This window comes from Arvicola amphibius, chromosome 11, assembly GCF_903992535.2.
Source record: "Arvicola amphibius chromosome 11, mArvAmp1.2, whole genome shotgun sequence".
NCBI classification, from domain to species: domain Eukaryota; kingdom Metazoa; phylum Chordata; class Mammalia; order Rodentia; family Cricetidae; genus Arvicola; species Arvicola amphibius.
In genome coordinates this window covers 122805618-122825516 of record NC_052057.2, presented here as the reverse complement: position 1 = coordinate 122825516, position 19899 = coordinate 122805618, and the positions used below count along the sequence as shown (strand labels likewise).

The following is a 19899-nucleotide window of genomic DNA, read 5'->3' as shown; positions in this document are numbered from 1 at the left end:
AAGAGAAAATATAGACAGCTGGAAAGACATAATCTTTATGCAATATTTACATAATTTAAATTTATGAGGACACAAACTAAATGAATGCAACTGGTAGCATTCAACTGTGACTGCCAATGTTTCAGTATTAGAAATGGAGTGTTATAAATGAGTAAAACATATTCTACACACAGTATACATTGAGAACATTTCGACTTCCACTGTTAAGAGCCTAAAATATAAATTTCGCAATACAAATTGAAACAAATTTGAGATAATGATCAATTAAACATTTAAATATAAAGATGTTTGACTCTAAAGCTTTGACTTTCCATTCCTCCATAAAAATTCTATGATTTTTTTCTCATTAGCTTCAGAAAACATACTAATAAGGTAAGACTAATTTAATAGTATAAAATATAGAACTACTAACTTGAAAGTTCGAGTTAGTATCACATTTTATTTTGGTAAACATTGAGATTAATTTGTCCTTTGAAACTGATGATTAGTTTTAAATTTAGCCCTAGCAAATTTACACTATTCATGACTTTACTAACCTTTATGTATCATAAAAGGAGCAAGGTAATTAACAAAATCCATCTACTAAATGTTCTCATGAACTAACAAAACTTAATTCTATGACTAACATTAACTCATCAAAGAGAATTAAGAGTTTTATTAGCTGATTAGTTGCCATCAAAGCAATAAACATTGTAGTAGAGTACCATTTAAAAGAGCAAGGAGGGAAAATTATTCAGGGTTGAATTATAAGAATCAAGAATTTGAACACTAAGGCATCATCGGACTCTTTGGTCTGAAAATGCACATTTGTGTACAAGGAGAACTCATTCTTGGATTGGATTTTCTAACTATTACGCTGCTGTTGGCCATCAGAATGTAATGATGGCAATTAGGCAACAGACATACATGTTTTTGAAAACTGCAAGAAGTTTGCTTGTGAGACAATATAGATGGTATTAAGATAATTAATTACATTGTCATGTCATAACCCAATTAAATACATGAAAGATAAAAGAGAAGGAGAAAGGATTATAAGCAAGAAGTGCAATTGTGATACTAGGACTGAAGATAATACAAAATACACAGTGTAGCATACTATGTATGTTAGAGTATATTTCACATGGATAAATGACATAATGTGTATATGATGAATATCTCAGGACTTTAAGGATAAACTATAAATTATTTTAAAAAGTAATGATTTGCAAAAGCAATGCAATTTTGTGTTTACACTTATACCTATTCCTTCACAGAACACATACATAAGTAAACAAAGTAGTGATTTTTGATCAATTATTTTCCCAATCTAAAAAAGCCTTAAACACTACTTTTATACTTTTGCAAGTAATATATAGTCTCTCTGCCTTAATTTTATCAATTAAAAATTATTTTAATTTAAAAATTAAAAATTTGAGCGTCTTAAAACAGAGATCATTATACTTGGAAAGAAATGATGCACTTACCATCGTGATTGGGATTTCCCAGTGTCCATGGCTCATCAGAATCAAAATGAGTATCTCCTCCAATTCCTGGTCCCGGGAAATAGGCATGTGCCAAAAATCCTCCCTCCCCATCAAAGGGGGAACTGTCTCCATGAAAACCAGATGCAAAAATGATGGTTATATCCACATCACGTTTGCCATTTTCTAGTTCACTGTAGGGAACTTCTTCAAATGTTAATGGAGTTACATTCTGCCACACATCAAAGGCACGGCGAATTGCTCTCCTGGTCTCAGGGTCTCCAACTTTTGGAGTTACGTTCTTTATACTGAAAGTTGGAAAAGACAATGATCAGTGTGGCTTCTTGGGTGTAATTTAAACTACTGTAATTTTTTTCACCTCTTTAGTTCAAAATTATCAATGAAAAATGACTGTATTATAGAGCGATAGAATTCATTCACTTTTAGTGACTTTATAGACATTGTTCATTACACAAGGCTATTTCATTATCGTCAAGGGGGCATCATGTGCCAAGGCTGTTAGGGGGAAGATCTGCGTAGGATGGCAGGTGGGGGGTAGGATAACATATCAAGCAGTTTTCCAAGTGATCAAACAGGTGCAGGAGCTTTGAGCTGAAACAAAAATACCAATTTTCTTTCTATTTCCATCATTGAAGATATATATTACCGTAATTAGCCAATCAAATAATATCTTTATTCTTAGATCTGTGAAAACAAACTCAGGACGAAGCAAGTTTTAACTTTTTAAACAAAGGCCCAGTTATTGTGGTACCTGATATTCTGTTCTGCTTAAGTGAGCCTTTTCAGTTAAAAAAAAAAGTAACTAAAATAGCTACTTACAACAAAGATTTACAAATTTTGTGAATTTAAATGGAACCAGGAGTCAATGAAAATCTTATCTAGATATTATTCGCGTCACCCTGGTCTAACATTAATGTAAGTTGATGAAGCAAATTACTATTTTTAATTCATTTAACACTACTTATATATACATATATATATATATACTTATTATATATAATATATATAATTTCCTGATAAGTTCTATCAAATACAACATAAATGAAACTAGTATATATAATTTTATGGTACAGAATGCAGCTACAGTTTAAAATTAACAGATGAATACTACAGGGTTCAAAGGTTTCAAATCCTTTCAATCAGTAATATTCTCCACATAAGATTACCTAAAGTAAAATCTTTAATATAAAAAGTGCTAGGATGTTCAGCTGAATATAGCTTGCTCTACAGTCATCAGAGGTGATTGGGAGAGCTAGCTCTACAATAATAGTGATGTAGCCAAAATATGCCATTAAACTGCATGCCATTGCTAATAACGGTCTAAAATTTATCTCTCTTTTTCAGATTTATTTCTCAACATCAAAAACTTTTCTAGTAGAAAAGGTACATTCTGATTATATATAACTAACTTGTTTATAATCATTACAAATGCCATAATAATAAATGACCTTATTTGGGCACTGTGAGTGTGACAAACACTCAATAAACCTTATTTAATCCCACCGACAATACATGGAGAAGAGTATTAATACATACCTCACAAAAATGTTACAATTTGCATAAATTTAAAGGGAAACTTTTCTGGGAGAGAGAGATGAAACTGCTCTGACGAGCTTTTTCCTAAATACCCTGAGAGTCCATTGTTGTGGATTCTGTATACCCCATACAGCTAAAAATAAGCTTCCTTTTCCTTTATAATACATAGTCGAGGCCTTGTTTACATTTTAATATGTCTATGAATATTATTTATTCTATACAGAAAAGCAGAGCAAAGTTGGGATGCAAGGAGTGATCCAGGAAGCCACAAGTGGTAAAAGGCCTTGAGTGCAGATCTTCTAGGAGATTCCAAAAGTCAAAAAAAAAAAAAAAAAATAGCTGGCATAGTTTAGTATCAGATGAGTTATTTTTTATTTTAATTTCAATTTTATTAATTATTATCATAGCTGAGTTGAATGTGTAATTATCAGAATAAATCTCTAGCATGGACTATTGATAGAACTGTTTTATGTAGCATTAAAATCAATTTGCTCCATAATTTTTTAATACTATATTTTCATCAAATGCCTTCTCCCTTCACATCTTATTTGTTGCTTTGAGTGGAGGAAGAACAAATGGGGTGTTAGGAATGACTCCTGGTGTTAGTCTTCTGCCATGAATAAATGACTTGATTCACAATGAGGAACATATACAGTGGCAGAGAAAATGCTGAAATGGAAGATTTTAAAGAACTTTTGCAAACCCCCTGATGAAAGATGGTGGAACTAAGGTCAGCTGGTGCCAGTAGAGACAGGATGGATGGTTGTTTGCGGGTTTGAGCAAGTCTTGTCCACCACTCAGCTGTCCTATGTTACAGTTTGAGAAAGAGGAAGTATTTCCTTTGAGGCATCACCGTCTTCACAGCTTGTTAGAACACATTTCCCATCTTGGTGCTGCAGAGGCATGCCGGGTGAAGGCATCATTCTTAATCTTGTGCAAATTAAATTACTAGTAGCCATTACTCTCTTTATACACTATGGAACTGCAAAACTGCTAAAGGCATGCTATTTGGAAGGATTTACTGCAGATTGAGTACTCATCTAGATTCTAGACTATATTCCAAGAGCGCTTGTATGTCTTTGTAGTAAGACATAGAAAATTTAAAGAACCAAAACATTGATAACCTCAGGTAACAAGTGAGTGGGTGAGGAGGCAAACAAAAGATGCTAAATGATGTTTTACTGACAGGAGGAACCAAAGACAGTTAGCACTTTGTGTCTAGACAGAGTAACAATCAGTAGCAGGTCAAACTAAATTTGTTCATTTAAAGAATAGAGCTGAAGTGAGGTGCCATAAAATGAACAAAAAGAGAAGATGATAAAATCAGAGAGGACCCTACAGGGAGATAATATTCTATACAAGGAAAATCCTGGAAATCCGTAGACATAGAAGCCCCTGATCGTATTCATACCACAAATATGACTATATCTTATGGAAAAATGGATCATAGGGCAAGAGTGACAGGAAAAAATTCTTTCCCTGACTCAGACAGAAGCAGGCTAAGAGTGATGGTCTTGGAGATATAGAGACCATGTTTGAGAGAACGGCGAGTGGAGATTGGTGATTTAATGCCTAATGGAGACATGAATTTTATTTCAAGTACATGGTAATCTTAAATGATGAAAGCCAATGAAGTCATGTTCGCATGACTTTTAGGTAAGCATTCAGTGACAAAGCAGTGAGGTCAATACAGACTAACACACACGGTGCATGCTTTAAACTGAAATATGTCCGTCACTGATCTCTAAAGCCACACACTGAGGAGCTCCCAAAATACGCTTCACCATCTTCTATGTGAAATTATTTATGAATAAATATAAACCGTAGATGTGTACTTCAGGGCTATGTGGCGAGTACAATATTGGAGACTCAAAAAAACAAGGTGTCATTGCAAGATTTTCCTCTTAATCACCCTTTATTTAGTTGATAAGTGAGATAACAGAGGCACAGAGAGATCATTGAGTTATGGCAGAAAAATACAGTGTGCAGCCTTAAAATGTTATATGTAATGCACAAATAACCATATCTTATTTAAATTTCATAAAATGAGGAATACTAAAAATTTTGACAACTGTGATGAAGCTAATATAATTGAAAAACATTACTTGCCTATTTTCTTTTATAGATAAAGAGAACAATCATGTAGTTAGAATGGATTTTATTTGCTCAAATATTGATCTGGCTATTTCATAGAAAATTTTACCATCTTCTCCAAATTTTAATTCTGATAACATTTGGAACTTTAATCTAAAAATTGCACCAAGCCCAAGGACCAAGACAACCTTAAATAAATAAAAGTGAAATGATTTATAGATTTTTAGCTATCAGAATAATTTGCACTGGTATCAAATGGGTGAGCTGTCTTTGTTAACTATGAAGATTTAGGACTTTTAACATTACTATATACTGTAACAGTTGATTTAATGATAATGACACATAGGACAATTGCTATTTTTTCTTATCGTGGTAAATCTTTTTCAAAGTTAGACTGCACTTTTACCTATGATATTGGAGGTAAGAACAAAAATAGATGCCTTGAAATTTAATTAAGATACAAAAACATTGTAATATTCTTTCCTCAAGATCATTTCAGTTGGGGGAATGTTAAATTATTATGGAGAGAGAAAGGACTTCTTTGACATAAACTATCAATAAATATTCATTGTTTTCTAGGCTTATAGATAACTTTCAGGCTGTTTATTTATTGCATATAGTCTGTAGTCAAGAACTTTGTCATTACAAGATCTCCATATTGGAGACTACACAGTCAAAAGAGAAAAAGTCAGCCATAGCAAAACATTCATACAACTGAAACTCTGGAATTATCAAACTAGTTATTCAAAACTCCTCATCAATATGTCAGAATATTAATAGAAATGTAGTTAACATAAAAATATATGAAGGGTGTGTGTGTGTGAGCCAAGTGATAGAAACTGTAAGAAATGAAGTAAAGGACAGAGTAGAAATGAAATTATATATGAAACAAATGAAGTATGCCTCTGATATTCTCATTATGCCCAAGAAAAGAATCCATGAATTAAATATTGCAAGAACTTTCTCACCTGCAAATTAAAGCAAATAAATATAAAAACCAGAATGTATAATCTGGGAACTATGTAAAAATATGTAAAGATTAAACCCAAAGGAAGAAGGGCAGATATAAAAATGTCAGAGAATATTTCAGTATTAACAACAGAAACCAAGTGACAGATATGTGAAACTCAGAGAGCATGAAGGATTAGCCCCCACTACACCAAAATTATATCTGTAGAGGAACAAAACAAACAATTATAGCTAGAGTTCTCTTTTTAAAAATGCAAGGAGAAAGCAGTACAGAATGTTTAAAATGGTCAGACAATATATAATAAAACCACCAACCTAGAAATCAGCATCCAGTGAAATTAGCATTCAAAAGTGAGGTAGAAAAAATAAGTTGTTCAAAGAAAAACTAAGAAACTCTTGTCAGTAGGCTTTCCTGACAAGAAATTTAAGACTTCTTCAGAGATAAGATCAGAAATTCAGATCTACATAAAGAAAGGTACATCATTAGAAAAGGAATATACTTCTTTTTTAAATAACACAAAGCAAACAAAATTTTGTGAAAAAATATTTAAGTTAGCATTAAAATGAAATGCTTATGAATTACTCTTTTATATACAATATTTAGTATACATATGTACACACACATATATATACCATCTATATTAGAAAGAATAGAAAATTCTGATATAGAATAATATAGAAATAAATAGGAAAGTAGTCACGTTTGTATATAGGAAATCTTGGTATCTTAAGGTTATGGCTCTTTGTTACTTGATCAGTAGACATAACTAATCAATATCCTATCCAATTATTTGATAGATATAAACAGATGGATTTCAAAGTTGATGCTGAAATTTATGAAACCCAACATAATCAACACAATGCTTTTAAAAAGACACAAAAAACTAAAACTACTAGATATTACAGTGATTTTCAAGTTAGTAATTGAGATAATATGATGTTGATTTAGAACAGACAAGTCATGAATAGAATGGAAGAATCAGCCCAGAGAGTGAGCAATGATCTGTGATCAATGAGTGGTAGGAATTCAATTTGAAACATCCAGATTTTATCAACTTTTTAGCAATATTGATAAGGTTTTATGAGTGAATACAGAAGCTGGGGAATGTGCCTCCATTAGTGGTGATTAACTAGCATGCAGAGAGCCTTGGATTTGTTCACCATTCCCAACTAAACATGCATTGTGCTGCACTCCTGTAATTTCCGCACTCAGGAGGTAAGGAAAGACACTGAACGACTAGAAGACAAGACAAAGAATCATCTAGATGTCCTTTATTTTGATGTTATATTTTTCTTATTTATTTATTTATTCATTCATTTTGCATCCCCATAGGAGGTTTCCCTCCTTCCTCTCCTTCCAGTCCCTCCCTCCCTCCTCTCTGCCTCCACTCACCAATCACTACTACTCAATTTCTGTTCAGAAAAGGGCAGCCCTCCCACAGATACCAATAAAACACAGCATATGAAATTGTAGAAAGATTAAGTACCTTGCCTTGTATCAAAGCTGAGCAAGGCAAACCAGTAATAGGAATAGGGTCCCAAAAGCCAGCAAGAGTCAAAAACAGTCCCTGCTCCCACTGTTAGGAGTCCCACAAGAAGACCAAGCTACACAACTGTTAAATATACACAGATAACCTCGGTGAGTTCCATGAAGGTTGTCCCTGTGAACGCCTATGAGCCCAGGGTAGTTGAATCTATGAATTTTATTTTGGTGTTTTTGATGCTTCTGGCTCCTATGATCCTTCCCGTCTTTGGCAGTAATCCCTGAGCTTGGCCTAATGTTTGGCTGTGGGCCTCTGCAACTGTTTCTAATGAAAACTGGATTAGGCAACAATCTCACTCAGAATACAGAACCAACAACAAGTCAATATTTCACCACCAGGGTCTAGCCACCTTCCTAAGCTAATCATGATAGAATATTTTTCAGACACTACATATAACAACGAAGGAAGCGAATGAGTTGGATATTATTAGAATTCAAACAACTGCTCTTAAAAAGATCACAAAGACAATGGAAGGCAGATCACTAAACAAGAGAAAATGGTTTGAAGGTATAACTTATTAAAGACTTAAAGAAAAACTTGTAAGTTTTTTAAACAAGAAAACCATGTAGTTATTAACCAGAAAATCTGAGGAGACACTTCACCAAAGAAGATATTCTATAGCATGAAAGTACAGATGATGCTGAATATTATATTTCATTAAAGAAATCACACAAGTATGATATCTCCATGAAAAATGAGAATCCCGCCACTGTGTCCTCGTTAGTTTTAAGTCTATTTGACGAGCCAGATACTTTTGGTGAGAGGGACCTTTAATTGAGAAAATGCCTCATAAGATCCAGTTCTAGGGAAACCTGTTAGGCATGTTCTTAATTAGCAGCTTAATTGGCTGGGAAGGCCCAGCCCAGTCCCTGGCGTGAACCCTGAGAATTTAGCCCTGAGCTCTATAAGAAAGCAGCCTAAAGACAGAGGGAGCATGCCAGCAAGCAGTCCTCCTCTGTGTGCTCTGTATCATTCCTGCCTCCAGGACCCATCAGATTTGAGTTCCTATGATTTACTTCCTTCAATGGATTGTGACTAAAGATAATTAAGCCTCCAGGTGGTGGTCCTGCAATCTCTAATCCCAGCACTCAGGAGGCAGAGGCAGGCGGACCTCTGTGAGATTGAGGCCAGCCTGGTCTACAAGAACATATAGTTATCCTCCTGGATATTGGAAGTAGACAAGATTGCTGGGCAAAAATTGGGAACTTGGGGGCGGGGTAGGATGGGGGCAAGGAGAGATGGGGAGAGAAAAGTGTGAAGGGGAGGATGGGGAGAGGATGGGATATAGGAAGGGTGGATATGGGAGCAGGGAAGCATATATCTTAATTAAGGGAGCCGTTTTAGGGTGGCCAAGAGACTTGACCCTTGCGGGGTTCCCAGGTATCCAGGGAGATGCCCCCAGCTAGTTCCTCGGGCAGCTGAGGAGAGGGAACCGGAAAAGGCCAGTTCCTATAGCCATACTGATGAATATCTTGCATATCACCATAGAACCTTCATCGGGCGATGGATGGAGATAGAGACAGAGCCCCACACTGGAGCACCGGACTGAGCTCCCAAGGTCCTGATGAGGAGCAGAGGAGGGAGGTCATGAGCAAGAAAGTCAGGACCGTGAGGGGTGCGTTCCCCCATGGAGACGGTGGGACAGAACTAACGGGAGATCACCAAGACCAGTGGGAACAGGACTGATAGAGCATGTGATCAAACCGGACTCTCTGAATGTGGCTGACGGTGGAGGCTGACTGAGAAGCCAAGGACAATGGCGATGGGCTTTGATTCTACGGCATGGACGGGCTCTGTGTGAGCCTTGTCAGTTTGGATGCTCACCTTCCTGGACCTGGGGGGAGTTGGGAGGACCTTGGACTTAACATAATGTAGGGAACCCAGATGGCTCTTTGGCCTGGAGAGGGAGGGACGGGGGGAATGGGTGGAGGGGAGGGGAGGGAAGGGCGAGGAGAGGAGGAGATGGAAATTTTTAATAATATTAAATAAAAAATGACTAATAAAATAATAAAGTGGCTAATAACATGAGGTTAAAAAAAAAGAACTAGTTTCAGGACATGCTCCAAAGCAACACAGAGAAACCCTATCTCAAAAAAACCAAAAACCATACCAAAACAGAACAATGCTCACATAATTATTAAAAAAAAAAATCAGTAATTACTGAGGGTTTAGAGAGAAGAGAGATGGAATAAATTGATAAGACATGGGCTGTTTAGGGCACTGAAGCTACATATATAATATTGTAGATGTAGACACATATCATACACCAGCCAAGAGAATAGAACCAGACAGAGTGAATGCTATTGTAACTTATAGTTCTCCATCAGCAATCCAGAGTGATTCTGGATGATCATCTTTAAAAATGTGCCACACTAAGGCAAATATTCCTGACAGCAGAAACTGTGCTGTTCAAGATTCACTGGTCTAAAATTGTTATGAAAATGAAAGCCTATAATTATTTAAGATGGCTATAATTTTTATTAGTTTGTAATTGTTTAGAATTATGCTAGGCTTTATGAATAGACGTGCAAAGTATAAGTGACAGTAATTTTAATTTTTCAAACCCTTCATTTTATAATGGCCCATTAAGTTTCTAACTACTTCTATGTCACCAAACCAGGAAAAGAATTGCTTTCAGTCTTGTCTAACGTAGACAAACAGACTCCTACATTTTTACTAAGCACTACTTGATAATGAAGCTTACAGGAGAAAGAAAGACAACAGGCATGAATATTGTTGTTGCTGGGGAGATAGAAGCATTATTCCATATTGATTTCCAGAAATAATATTTAACTTTCTTTTGAAAGCACAGATAGTATAAGTGGTATGAAATGTTTCTGTAACTAAATGAATAACCCACAAAAAAAATTAAATGATGGTGAATACTAGCTTCATGGGAAGAGCCAAGGTTATTTTGTCTGTAATTTATCTGAAGAGTAGCTGACATAATTTCCATAAAACAATTATCTAGTGTTATTCTATCTTGGAGGACAATATGAGATTATAACTCTGATTGAGGTTTGACCTCTAAATAATCAAAATAAGTACAAATGCCATATTCTAGTTGTATATAAAGAAAACCAAACCAAATCATTCCAATGCTACCTTTAAACACTTCATTAAGGCCTATTTGTGAAAATAGCAAGAATTATAATTTCTTCTCCTAATCATATAATTTGATTGAGGTATTTTTGGTATACCCTCTCCATGCAGTGTCTTTCATCTTATATCCATTGGTTTAACAAGTAATTTAAAATATTCTTATGAGCCTTGTCCAAGAAGAGGCATTTCATTAAGAAGACTCCCTGATTGTCTAGAATGGCTAGGCCAGTCCTGATGTTGGGTGGGATGTTCTGTTTCTTCCTTTTCATACAGACATGACATTTATAGAACTGCTAGTCTCCCCACTAAGGAACACAAGGTCCTCATGTTTTATCTATTGCTCTCCAGGGTCTGAGCACTGTTCTTTGATCAAAGTGGAACCCTTAAGGCAGTAGTAGTTCAGTGGGTTAAAAAAAAACATAAAATTTCCAATGAAGTAGTGGTAACATTAGGTTGTTTGTCATTCTGCATCACTAAAGACAACAAAGAAAAGATATCAAGTTCAGTAATTACCACAGCAAAAACCAAACGTACAAACAAAAACCAGGTGGCTGCAGTGTTATCAGTTGCTTCAAAAGCATTTTGTTTAAAAGATAGAATTAAAAGTTATGCTACTTGCTTATTTTTCGACTATAAATACCTTTCAAAGGACAACACATCACTGATTACAGACATGTCCACTTTCATAAAATAGCATGTTTCAAAGAAAATGACAAAGCAATGGAAAGAAACAAGATTGGGGGTAGGGATGGATGCTTGTACCTGTAAGTGATATGTTTGTGTTGCCACTTCTGTCCAGTTAGTGCGTAGCGCTTTCGACGAATGTTGAATTTGGAGCTGCCTCTTGTCTGGTCTGGGACACCACATCGAGGCTTCTTCATCCAACTGAAAAAAGTGGATATTTTTCAGCAACTCTTCTTAATGATATCAAAGGGAAAACAGACAGCAACCCATAGAGTGATGGGAAAATGGTCCATGTTCAACGTCCCTACAATGGAAATCTAAATAGATGCCATACATTTTCAGAAAACAGTTAACACAATATGTTACTACACAAAATTTTCATTGCATTTACTTCCTCCAGTGTACTTTGAGATAACTACAGGAAGAAGTTCCTTGAAATTTCTAGATAGAATCCACTGTTGAAAAAGTATGTAACCTAGAGGAAGGCTTCACTTCATGTCGTTTATGGAATGACACGAGGGTATCGTTGCATTGTAACCTTCTGTGTGTTCTGTTGTTGTTGTTTTTAAAATAAATTTCCCATTATAATTTCTGAGTGTAATAGTCTATTATAATACCTTATAATATATAACTATACTATTCCGCTATAATATCTCAATGTGATAATCCATTACAACATCTCATTATATTATGGTTAGCAAAGGGAACTATTCTACAGTATAATCTTTTTTTTTCTGCGATAGAGTTTATCTGTGTAACAGGTCTCCCTAGCTATCCTGAAACTCACTCTGTAGACCAGGCTGGCCTCAAACTAACAGGGATCCTCCTGACTCTGCCTCCAGAGTGCTGGGATTAAAACTGTGCCTCAACACGACTATCTTGAGTACTAAGATTTGTCTCAAACTTTCAGCACCTTTTTGCATGGGATAGGAGTTAACACTTTTTAAAAATAGCATTTTCAGATCTAACGGGAAACCACCAACTCCAGTTGGAATGGGACTGTTGGAACAGGGGACCAAACCGGACTCTCTGAATGTGGCTGACGGTGGAGGAGGACTGAGAAACCAAGGACAACGGCAATGAGCTTGAACTCTACAGCATGGACGGGCTCACTGTGAACCTTGTCAGTTTGGTTGCTCACCTTCCTGGACTTAGGGGGAGCTGGGAGGACCTTGGACTTAACATAGTGAAGGGAACCCTGATGGCTCTTTGTCTTGGAGAGGGGTGGAGTTGGGGTATGGGTGGAAGGGAGGGGAGGGAAGGGGGAGGAGGACGGAAGGAGATGGAAATTTTTAGATAAAAAAAATGAGAAAAAAAAATAAAAATAGCATTTTAAATTTACTTCACATATACGAATGTTTTGCCTACATAGATGTCTCTATGCCATCTATGTGTGCTTGGTGCCCACAGGGTCAGAAGAGGGAGTGGATCCCTTGGAACTGGAGTTACTACTGATTGTGATCCATTATAAACATGCTTGAATTCGGACCCAACGGCCTCTGGAAAAGTAGCCAGTGCTCTTACCTGCTGAACCATCTCTCCAGCAGCTTCGCAGATTGTATATTTTTCATGCTCCTTCTAGTGGCAGAGTTCACTAGGGCAGAGACCCTGTCCTCCAGCCAAGAGCAGTGCATTGTCTGTTCATAAGGTGCTGGCATTTTACCAATTCTCTTTAATCTCAACCATCACTCATGTTTCCAAATGATAATCAACTTCAATATTTTTAAAATAATGTTCAGAGTAAGCAGTTCAGTATCACAGAATGAAAATCAACACTAAAATGAAATGCTAGTTTCATATATTAATTTTACTATGTAGTCCCAAGTCATAGTCTAACTTGTTTTCTAGGGCATGACATTTGATAACTGCCATGTTTATTACCTACCCTTGAGTTCTGTTTAAGCAGAAAGTTGTTAAGGATTTTCAATATTTTCCCTCACAATACATTTTTTTCCTGTTCATTAGTCTCTTTACTAACTGGCAAGATCATACTCAATCTTTTGTTGCTAAATGAACAAGAAAGAAAATCAAAGTAATTTGTTTTTTATTTCATAACAAATGTTTTTAAAATATTTAGAATGGATTTAAATTTAGTAATGGTTGCCTTTGAATATCCACAGTATAGCTTGGTGTTTTCATGTGAATTTAAAACTCTGGCACCTGGACAGGAGGTTAAAACAGGTTTGAGAATTACAGGCCAGCCAAATCACAATCCTTCCAGGACACATGAAGAAACCGAACAACACTGATATTGAAATTTATTTATTTATTTATTTATCTACATATTTTTAGTATATTTTCCGCTTGCTTTGCTTTTGTTATTTTTTAAAAATTGATATTTTATTATAAAATGTCTTCAAAATTTATAAATCATTTGTTTTTGCAGGTGAATTAACTTTTTACATGTAACTTGCTCAAAACATTTATTCTTATGCTATACATGTATGATAATAACAACATTCAGCAATGAAATTGCTTACTTTACAAGAAAGGTAACACTTTTAAAGATTAAAACTTTATTTCTATTATTGTTATATTATTATTAATTATTATTATTATTATTATTCTCAGAGAAATGGGGACATCACAGTTATCAGATATAGCTAATCTCATTCTATTCTAAATAACTTCATTATCAGGAAAATCACTGTCTTTCCAAGTCCAATGGGATGCATTCTAGTCCCCAACTCCTGGGAAGCGAACCTACCAATTCAGGATTAAACACTGTAGAAATTAGTATTTCCAGTCAGCTTGACTTCTGCTTTTAGGTTCAGGAGAGCATCCCATTTAAGTCAGAAATCTTTCTACTTTTTGGATAACAGATATTACAATAGCTAACTCTTCTCACATTTTTCATGACTAGTCACCAGCTCAGGAATAATGTATTTGTACATGAATATGTAAAATAATTATTTTCTACACAAAACTGAGAGCATTAGTTTAAAAAATGGTTTTAGAGTTACATAAGTTTCAACACCCCAGACTGTGAATGCTAGTCAGTAATCTGTCACTGGGTGGATCGATAAAGGATTTTGAAATGTTGCTGGGATTAGTTTGGAAATCCTCATCCCAATCAATCTTGTGGCTGAAGACACTGTAGCAAAGCTTCTGAAAGCAGCACTAAGCATGGCTTGAAGGGACAGTGAGCTCTCACAGACATAGCTGGGCACCTTATCAGTTTGATGTACATGTGTATACATGTACTCAGAGAAAATATACTTTCAAATACATTACAATGCGTTAGACATGCTTCATCATTCAGGCTTTCCAAATTTTAGTGACATGGAAGAGTGGTAGCTGGATAGCTTGATAGCTGCTGTCTAGGAATGCCTAAAGATGCTTCTTTTATTATTTTAAACATTCATAGGCTGTATCATTATGGGGAAGGACTAGATCCACCAGGTATACAGAGACTGTTAAAGGCAAATTTACACAGCTCAAACATTGAGGGCTCATTTTTACTCTTTATCTATCATCTATCTATCATCTATCTATCTATCTATCTATCTATCTATCTATCTATCTATCTCTATCTATCATCTATCTATCTATCTATCTATATCTATCTATCTATCATCTATCTATCTATCTATCTATCTATCTATATCTATCTATCATCTATCTATCTATCTATCTATATCTATCTATCTATCTATCTATCTATCTATCTATCTATCTATCTCTATCTATCATCTATCTATCTATCTATCTATATCTATCTATCATCTATCTATCTATCATCTATCTATATATCATCTATCTATCTATCTATCATCTATCATCTATCAATCTATCTATCTATCATCTATCTATCTATCTATCTATCTATCTATCTATCTATCTATCTATCATCTATCTATCTTTCAATCTCTATCTCTCTATCATCTATCTATCTAATCTATCTATATATCTACCTATCTATGATCTATCTATCATCTATCTAATCTATCTATCTATGTGTCTGTCTGTCATTCTGTCTATCTATCTCTCTATATATACCAGCTCATTAACTGCCTCACCGGACAAATGTGCAACTGCCAAGACAGAAAGAGTAAAGATTAAAACACTGAAGTGCAGGGGGACTGTGAAGAAACATCCTGGTCACCATGATCATCAACAAAAAGTCATTTGCTGTGTGCTCTTATTAATTGTTACACTTGGATAAGCTCTCAGCCCTCTGACTTAGCTACCAACCACACGTCTGCAGCGACAAGTCATACACACCCCTACAGTAATACTGTTAGGAAGCTCTCTCCATACTCAGACAGTAAAAACATAAAAAATTTAACTACAAAAGACTTTTTTTCTAAATTTAAATGTATTAGCAGACAAGGAAATAAGCATGAAAAATATTGATAATTGCATAAAACAGTATTATTCTTGATATTTCTAATTAGTTATCTCAATTAAAACAGGATTTTAAGTTCTACTCCATTTTTATAGTAAGTTTTTAGAAACGCTACCTAGAGATAAAACAGTTCAAATAAAACACATTAGCATCTGTTGACTAAGCTGTGAGTCATTATTTAGATCATCAGAACTACTCAGATATGCACACATACATGGCACATATATGAAAGTAGAGATAATATTAAGCACTGTAAGAGATAACCCTCCCATCATGCATTCTTTGCTATATACTGCTGTGTACCCATTAAGCAAGAACCCCCACAAGTTACATTTAAAATTAGAAAACAAAAATCAGGCATGCCCTACGTAATGAGCTTAAATTTCTCAACGTGCTAAAACATATTTTATGCCTACTATAACTATAACATTTTCTATTCAATAAGGAATTTAAGTGAGCTTGTTTAAATAATAAATTAGTTAGACAACTTATCATTTAAAAGAATTATTATACTATTAGACAATGGATTTAGTTTTTGGAGGAGAATAAATGCTACTATCTTTCTAATGTCAGTTCTAATGAGCAAAAAAGTAATAAAATATTTTATTCAAAGCAATACCAAATGTGTTACTTAGAAGTGGTTAATTACTTCAACATAATACAAGGATTACTGCAATTGGAATAATCACTTTAATTGCCTGAGAATTATAACTCAACTGTAGCACATGTCTGTTTGCCAAAGGAGGGGGAGGATTTTTTTTAATTTAAAATCACATGAAGGGCTAGAGTGACCAGGGTTGTATTTACAATTTTTTTTTTGTTTGTTTGTTTTTGTTTTTCGAGACAGAGTTTCTCTGCAGCTTTTTTTAGAGCCTATCCTGGAGCTAGCTCTTGTAGACCAGGCTGGTCGTGAACTCACAGAGATCCGCCTGCCTCTGCCTCCCGAGTGCTGGGATTAAAGATGTGCGCCACCACCGCCCGGCGTATTTACAATTCTTATAGAGGAACTGAGTTCAGTTCTTAGTACCCAGATCGAGCAGTTGACAATCAACTGTAACTCAAGCTCCAGGGGTACTTTCTCTCATGTGCACATGCTCCCCAACACACACTCTCCCACACATATATAATTAAAATAAAATGCACCTGGGAAAAGAGGCACTTGGCTATAACCAGCACTCAGGATGGGAAGGCAAGGTGTATGAGAGCAAGAAGATTATGGCTACATAGGATGTAGAAGGCAGCCAGGGAGCTACAGGATTACAATCTCAAATGAATAAACAAACTTAAATAAATAACAATGAATTGAATATATAAATGTGACCTCAAAGAACCTAAAACTCAATAGCATTTAGCGGTGACATCTCAAATAACAGAAAGGCAGTGTTTTAATAAGCCTGTAAGTGCAGTGAGTATTTTTGTTCTTTTGTTGTTTAGAGATAGGCTCGATCGAGTGTAGATTTGTTTCAAACTCTTACGTGGGCGTTGAATCTAAACTCCCATCATCACCATTGGGCAGAGAGGAATGTTACAGTATGTGTGTGCTCCCAGGAAGATAACTGATCTGGAGCTGGAGTTATATGTGGTGTGAGCTACCTGATGTATATCATGAACACTGAAATCAAATCTTCTGCAAGATCAATAAGCATTCTCAACCCTGATCTATCTCTCTGGACCTCTTTAAAAGATTGTTCCCCTTTATAAGATTTGCTTAAGTTTCTTATCTTTAATATCTAACAAGAACTAGATATTTCTTCATTTTTCCTAACACTAGATCATTTAAAAAATGCATCTTTTTTTTCCAAATCCTCAATTTACTTACATTTTAAAATGTGTTTAAAATTTTAAGGAAATGAAACAAAAACTAATGGTTCTTCATCAGGGAACAGTGGAATGTTGCTATGAAGAGCAGGGAGATTAGGTAAAACATTTTGTATGATTCCCAGAAACAAAATGCCAGAACTTTTTTTTTCCTTATTAGCAAAGCCTACCTTTATTTGTGATAATGGATACTTATAGTCTGAAGAAAAATGTCTGATTCCAATGTGTCTCTATGAATAGATACTTACAATGACTAGAGGTACTCAGGGCTGAGATTTTGAAATTCTATCCCCAATATTGATATGAGGTTTATGAATAGATAATTACAATCATTAGAGGAACTCAGGTCTAGAATTTTGAAATTCTATCCCCAATATTGATATGAGGCTTCTAACTGTTGCAGAATGTTGTTAATTTTTCATTGATTTTCATTTCCCAAGGTCTGGACTAGCCAGTACTTATACATCTATTTAAAACCTCAGGGACTTAAGAATTTAATTTTTAAAACCTACTTTGAAGTTTAATTTTAAAGTTTCAATCCTATGAGCTCCTGTCTTGGTGATACAGAGATACCATGACTAACAGTCTTAAGTGACCATTACAAAAGAAATAGAATTTCAGATTAAATGTGATGGGTCAGAATTTGTTTGAGTCAAGATGTTTCATTTTTACAAAAAAAAAAATGAATGATATTTTTGACATATCCAGAAGGAAGCCTCCCAAGCTTGATGCCAAAAGGCCCGAGTTGTGCAATTTCCCTATACATCATTTGGCCTCTGATATTCCTCTCCTTTTCTTGGAAATAGAGAGAAAACTGTATTTTCTCTATTGTGAAGGTTAATGCATGATCTTCAAGTAACAGGGATATATTCACTTTGTGAGTGTCAGAGGTGCTAAGAACACACAGAGTTTTGCCTGCCTACACAGGAAAAAAAATCAATCCCTCCTTTGTAGTAGAGGACTGTTAATTATGTTTCATGATATTATATAACCTTCTAGGAGCCTGTATCCAAAATACTATGCCACTGCATGCTGTGAACACACAGTTACGTTACCAAAGAGGTAATAAATTTGTTTTCATAGTCTTTCACAAAGTGTACACCTGAAGAACTGCTTGTTTAATCAATAGATGAAGGAATAATGGATAAAACACCAAATTAATAGCTGTTATTACAAAGCATGAACAAGTTCTTTCCAGTAAAAAATAGTATTTAATTTTTCTCATTTAGACTGCTATCGCTATAGGTACCTAGCAAACTTTCAATAGCTCATTTCTGAATTTTCCCTACCAGCACAACATAAGAACATTATTTGTACTGTTTCTCTCTTTCAACTGTTTAAACACATGCATCCTGTCCCATCCAACGTGAAGCTGCTAACAAGATAATATTTTGCAGAGATGTGAACAGCAACTCTCACAAACCACACAAAGCAGGTGACGCTAATTACCACTTCATACACTGTCTTAAAAACATGCATTTACTTTGTCTTTTGCTCATATTTCCTTTCCTGATTCAAAATGTGTTGTTAAAACAATGTAGCAACCTGACATTGTATATGCATGATATAAGAAAAGCCTCAAAAAGACTGGGGTTGGAAATAGGATACATTCCAAAGAAAAGTTTATAGAAGCAAAATATATCAATAGCGGTGGTGACGTCTGCGTACTTTTGGCGACAATTTATCTGGGCTCAAGAGTCCATGAGAGAAGGAACTGGGAGGACGTTACTTACTCAATTGTGTTTCTGTCCACTTTTCCTGTCATGTTAATGCCATAGAACTGTTGCATGGCAGCGAGGGCCGATTGCATGGTCTCTGCAGAGCGCAGCACAGACATTCTGGGATCAGTCGGTGGAAGGTAGCCGTATTTTTGTAACCAAACCTGTAATCACAAGCACAATTCGTTTAGCTTACCTTTACAATTTAACATTATTGTTATGGAAATTGATTGATATCGACACTAGACGATAAATTTATTTGATACATTTGAAATTAACCTTATGTACTTTAGATTATCTTATGATTCTGAAGTGGTTGTTGACGTTTCTAACGTATTTTACACGTGAATGAGTAAAAAGTGTGATTAATCACTACTTAGGTATTTACTATACATAATTTCTATACCTAATATGAAATAGAAATACAAATAAGATTTCATGGGCCCTCCAGGATCCAAACTCCAAAATCATTTTTTCCAGAAGCCTGTCAAGACATCCTTGCTATAAGGAGTAAGGAATATGCACAGGATGTATCTAAAGAACTTTTCTATGGACAACTGAGCAATGACTGCAGCTGGGATGGGTATCTTTACAGAGGAACTATG

At 35.2% G+C, this 19899-nt stretch overlaps 1 protein-coding gene across 1 annotated transcript in view; it reads right to left on the bottom strand.

Annotated features, from left to right (window-relative positions):
* Mmp16 (matrix metallopeptidase 16) overlaps window positions 1-19899 on the bottom strand; it is a 203579-nt gene that overhangs the window by 81579 nt on the left and 102101 nt on the right. The window contains exons 2-4 of the mRNA XM_038348020.1: window positions 19310-19458; window positions 11489-11611; window positions 1464-1768 (exon numbers count right to left, since the gene is read on the bottom strand). Coding sequence (XP_038203948.1) covers window positions 1464-1768; window positions 11489-11611; window positions 19310-19458 — 577 coding nt within the window. The remainder of the gene's footprint in view (window positions 1-1463; window positions 1769-11488; window positions 11612-19309; window positions 19459-19899) is intronic.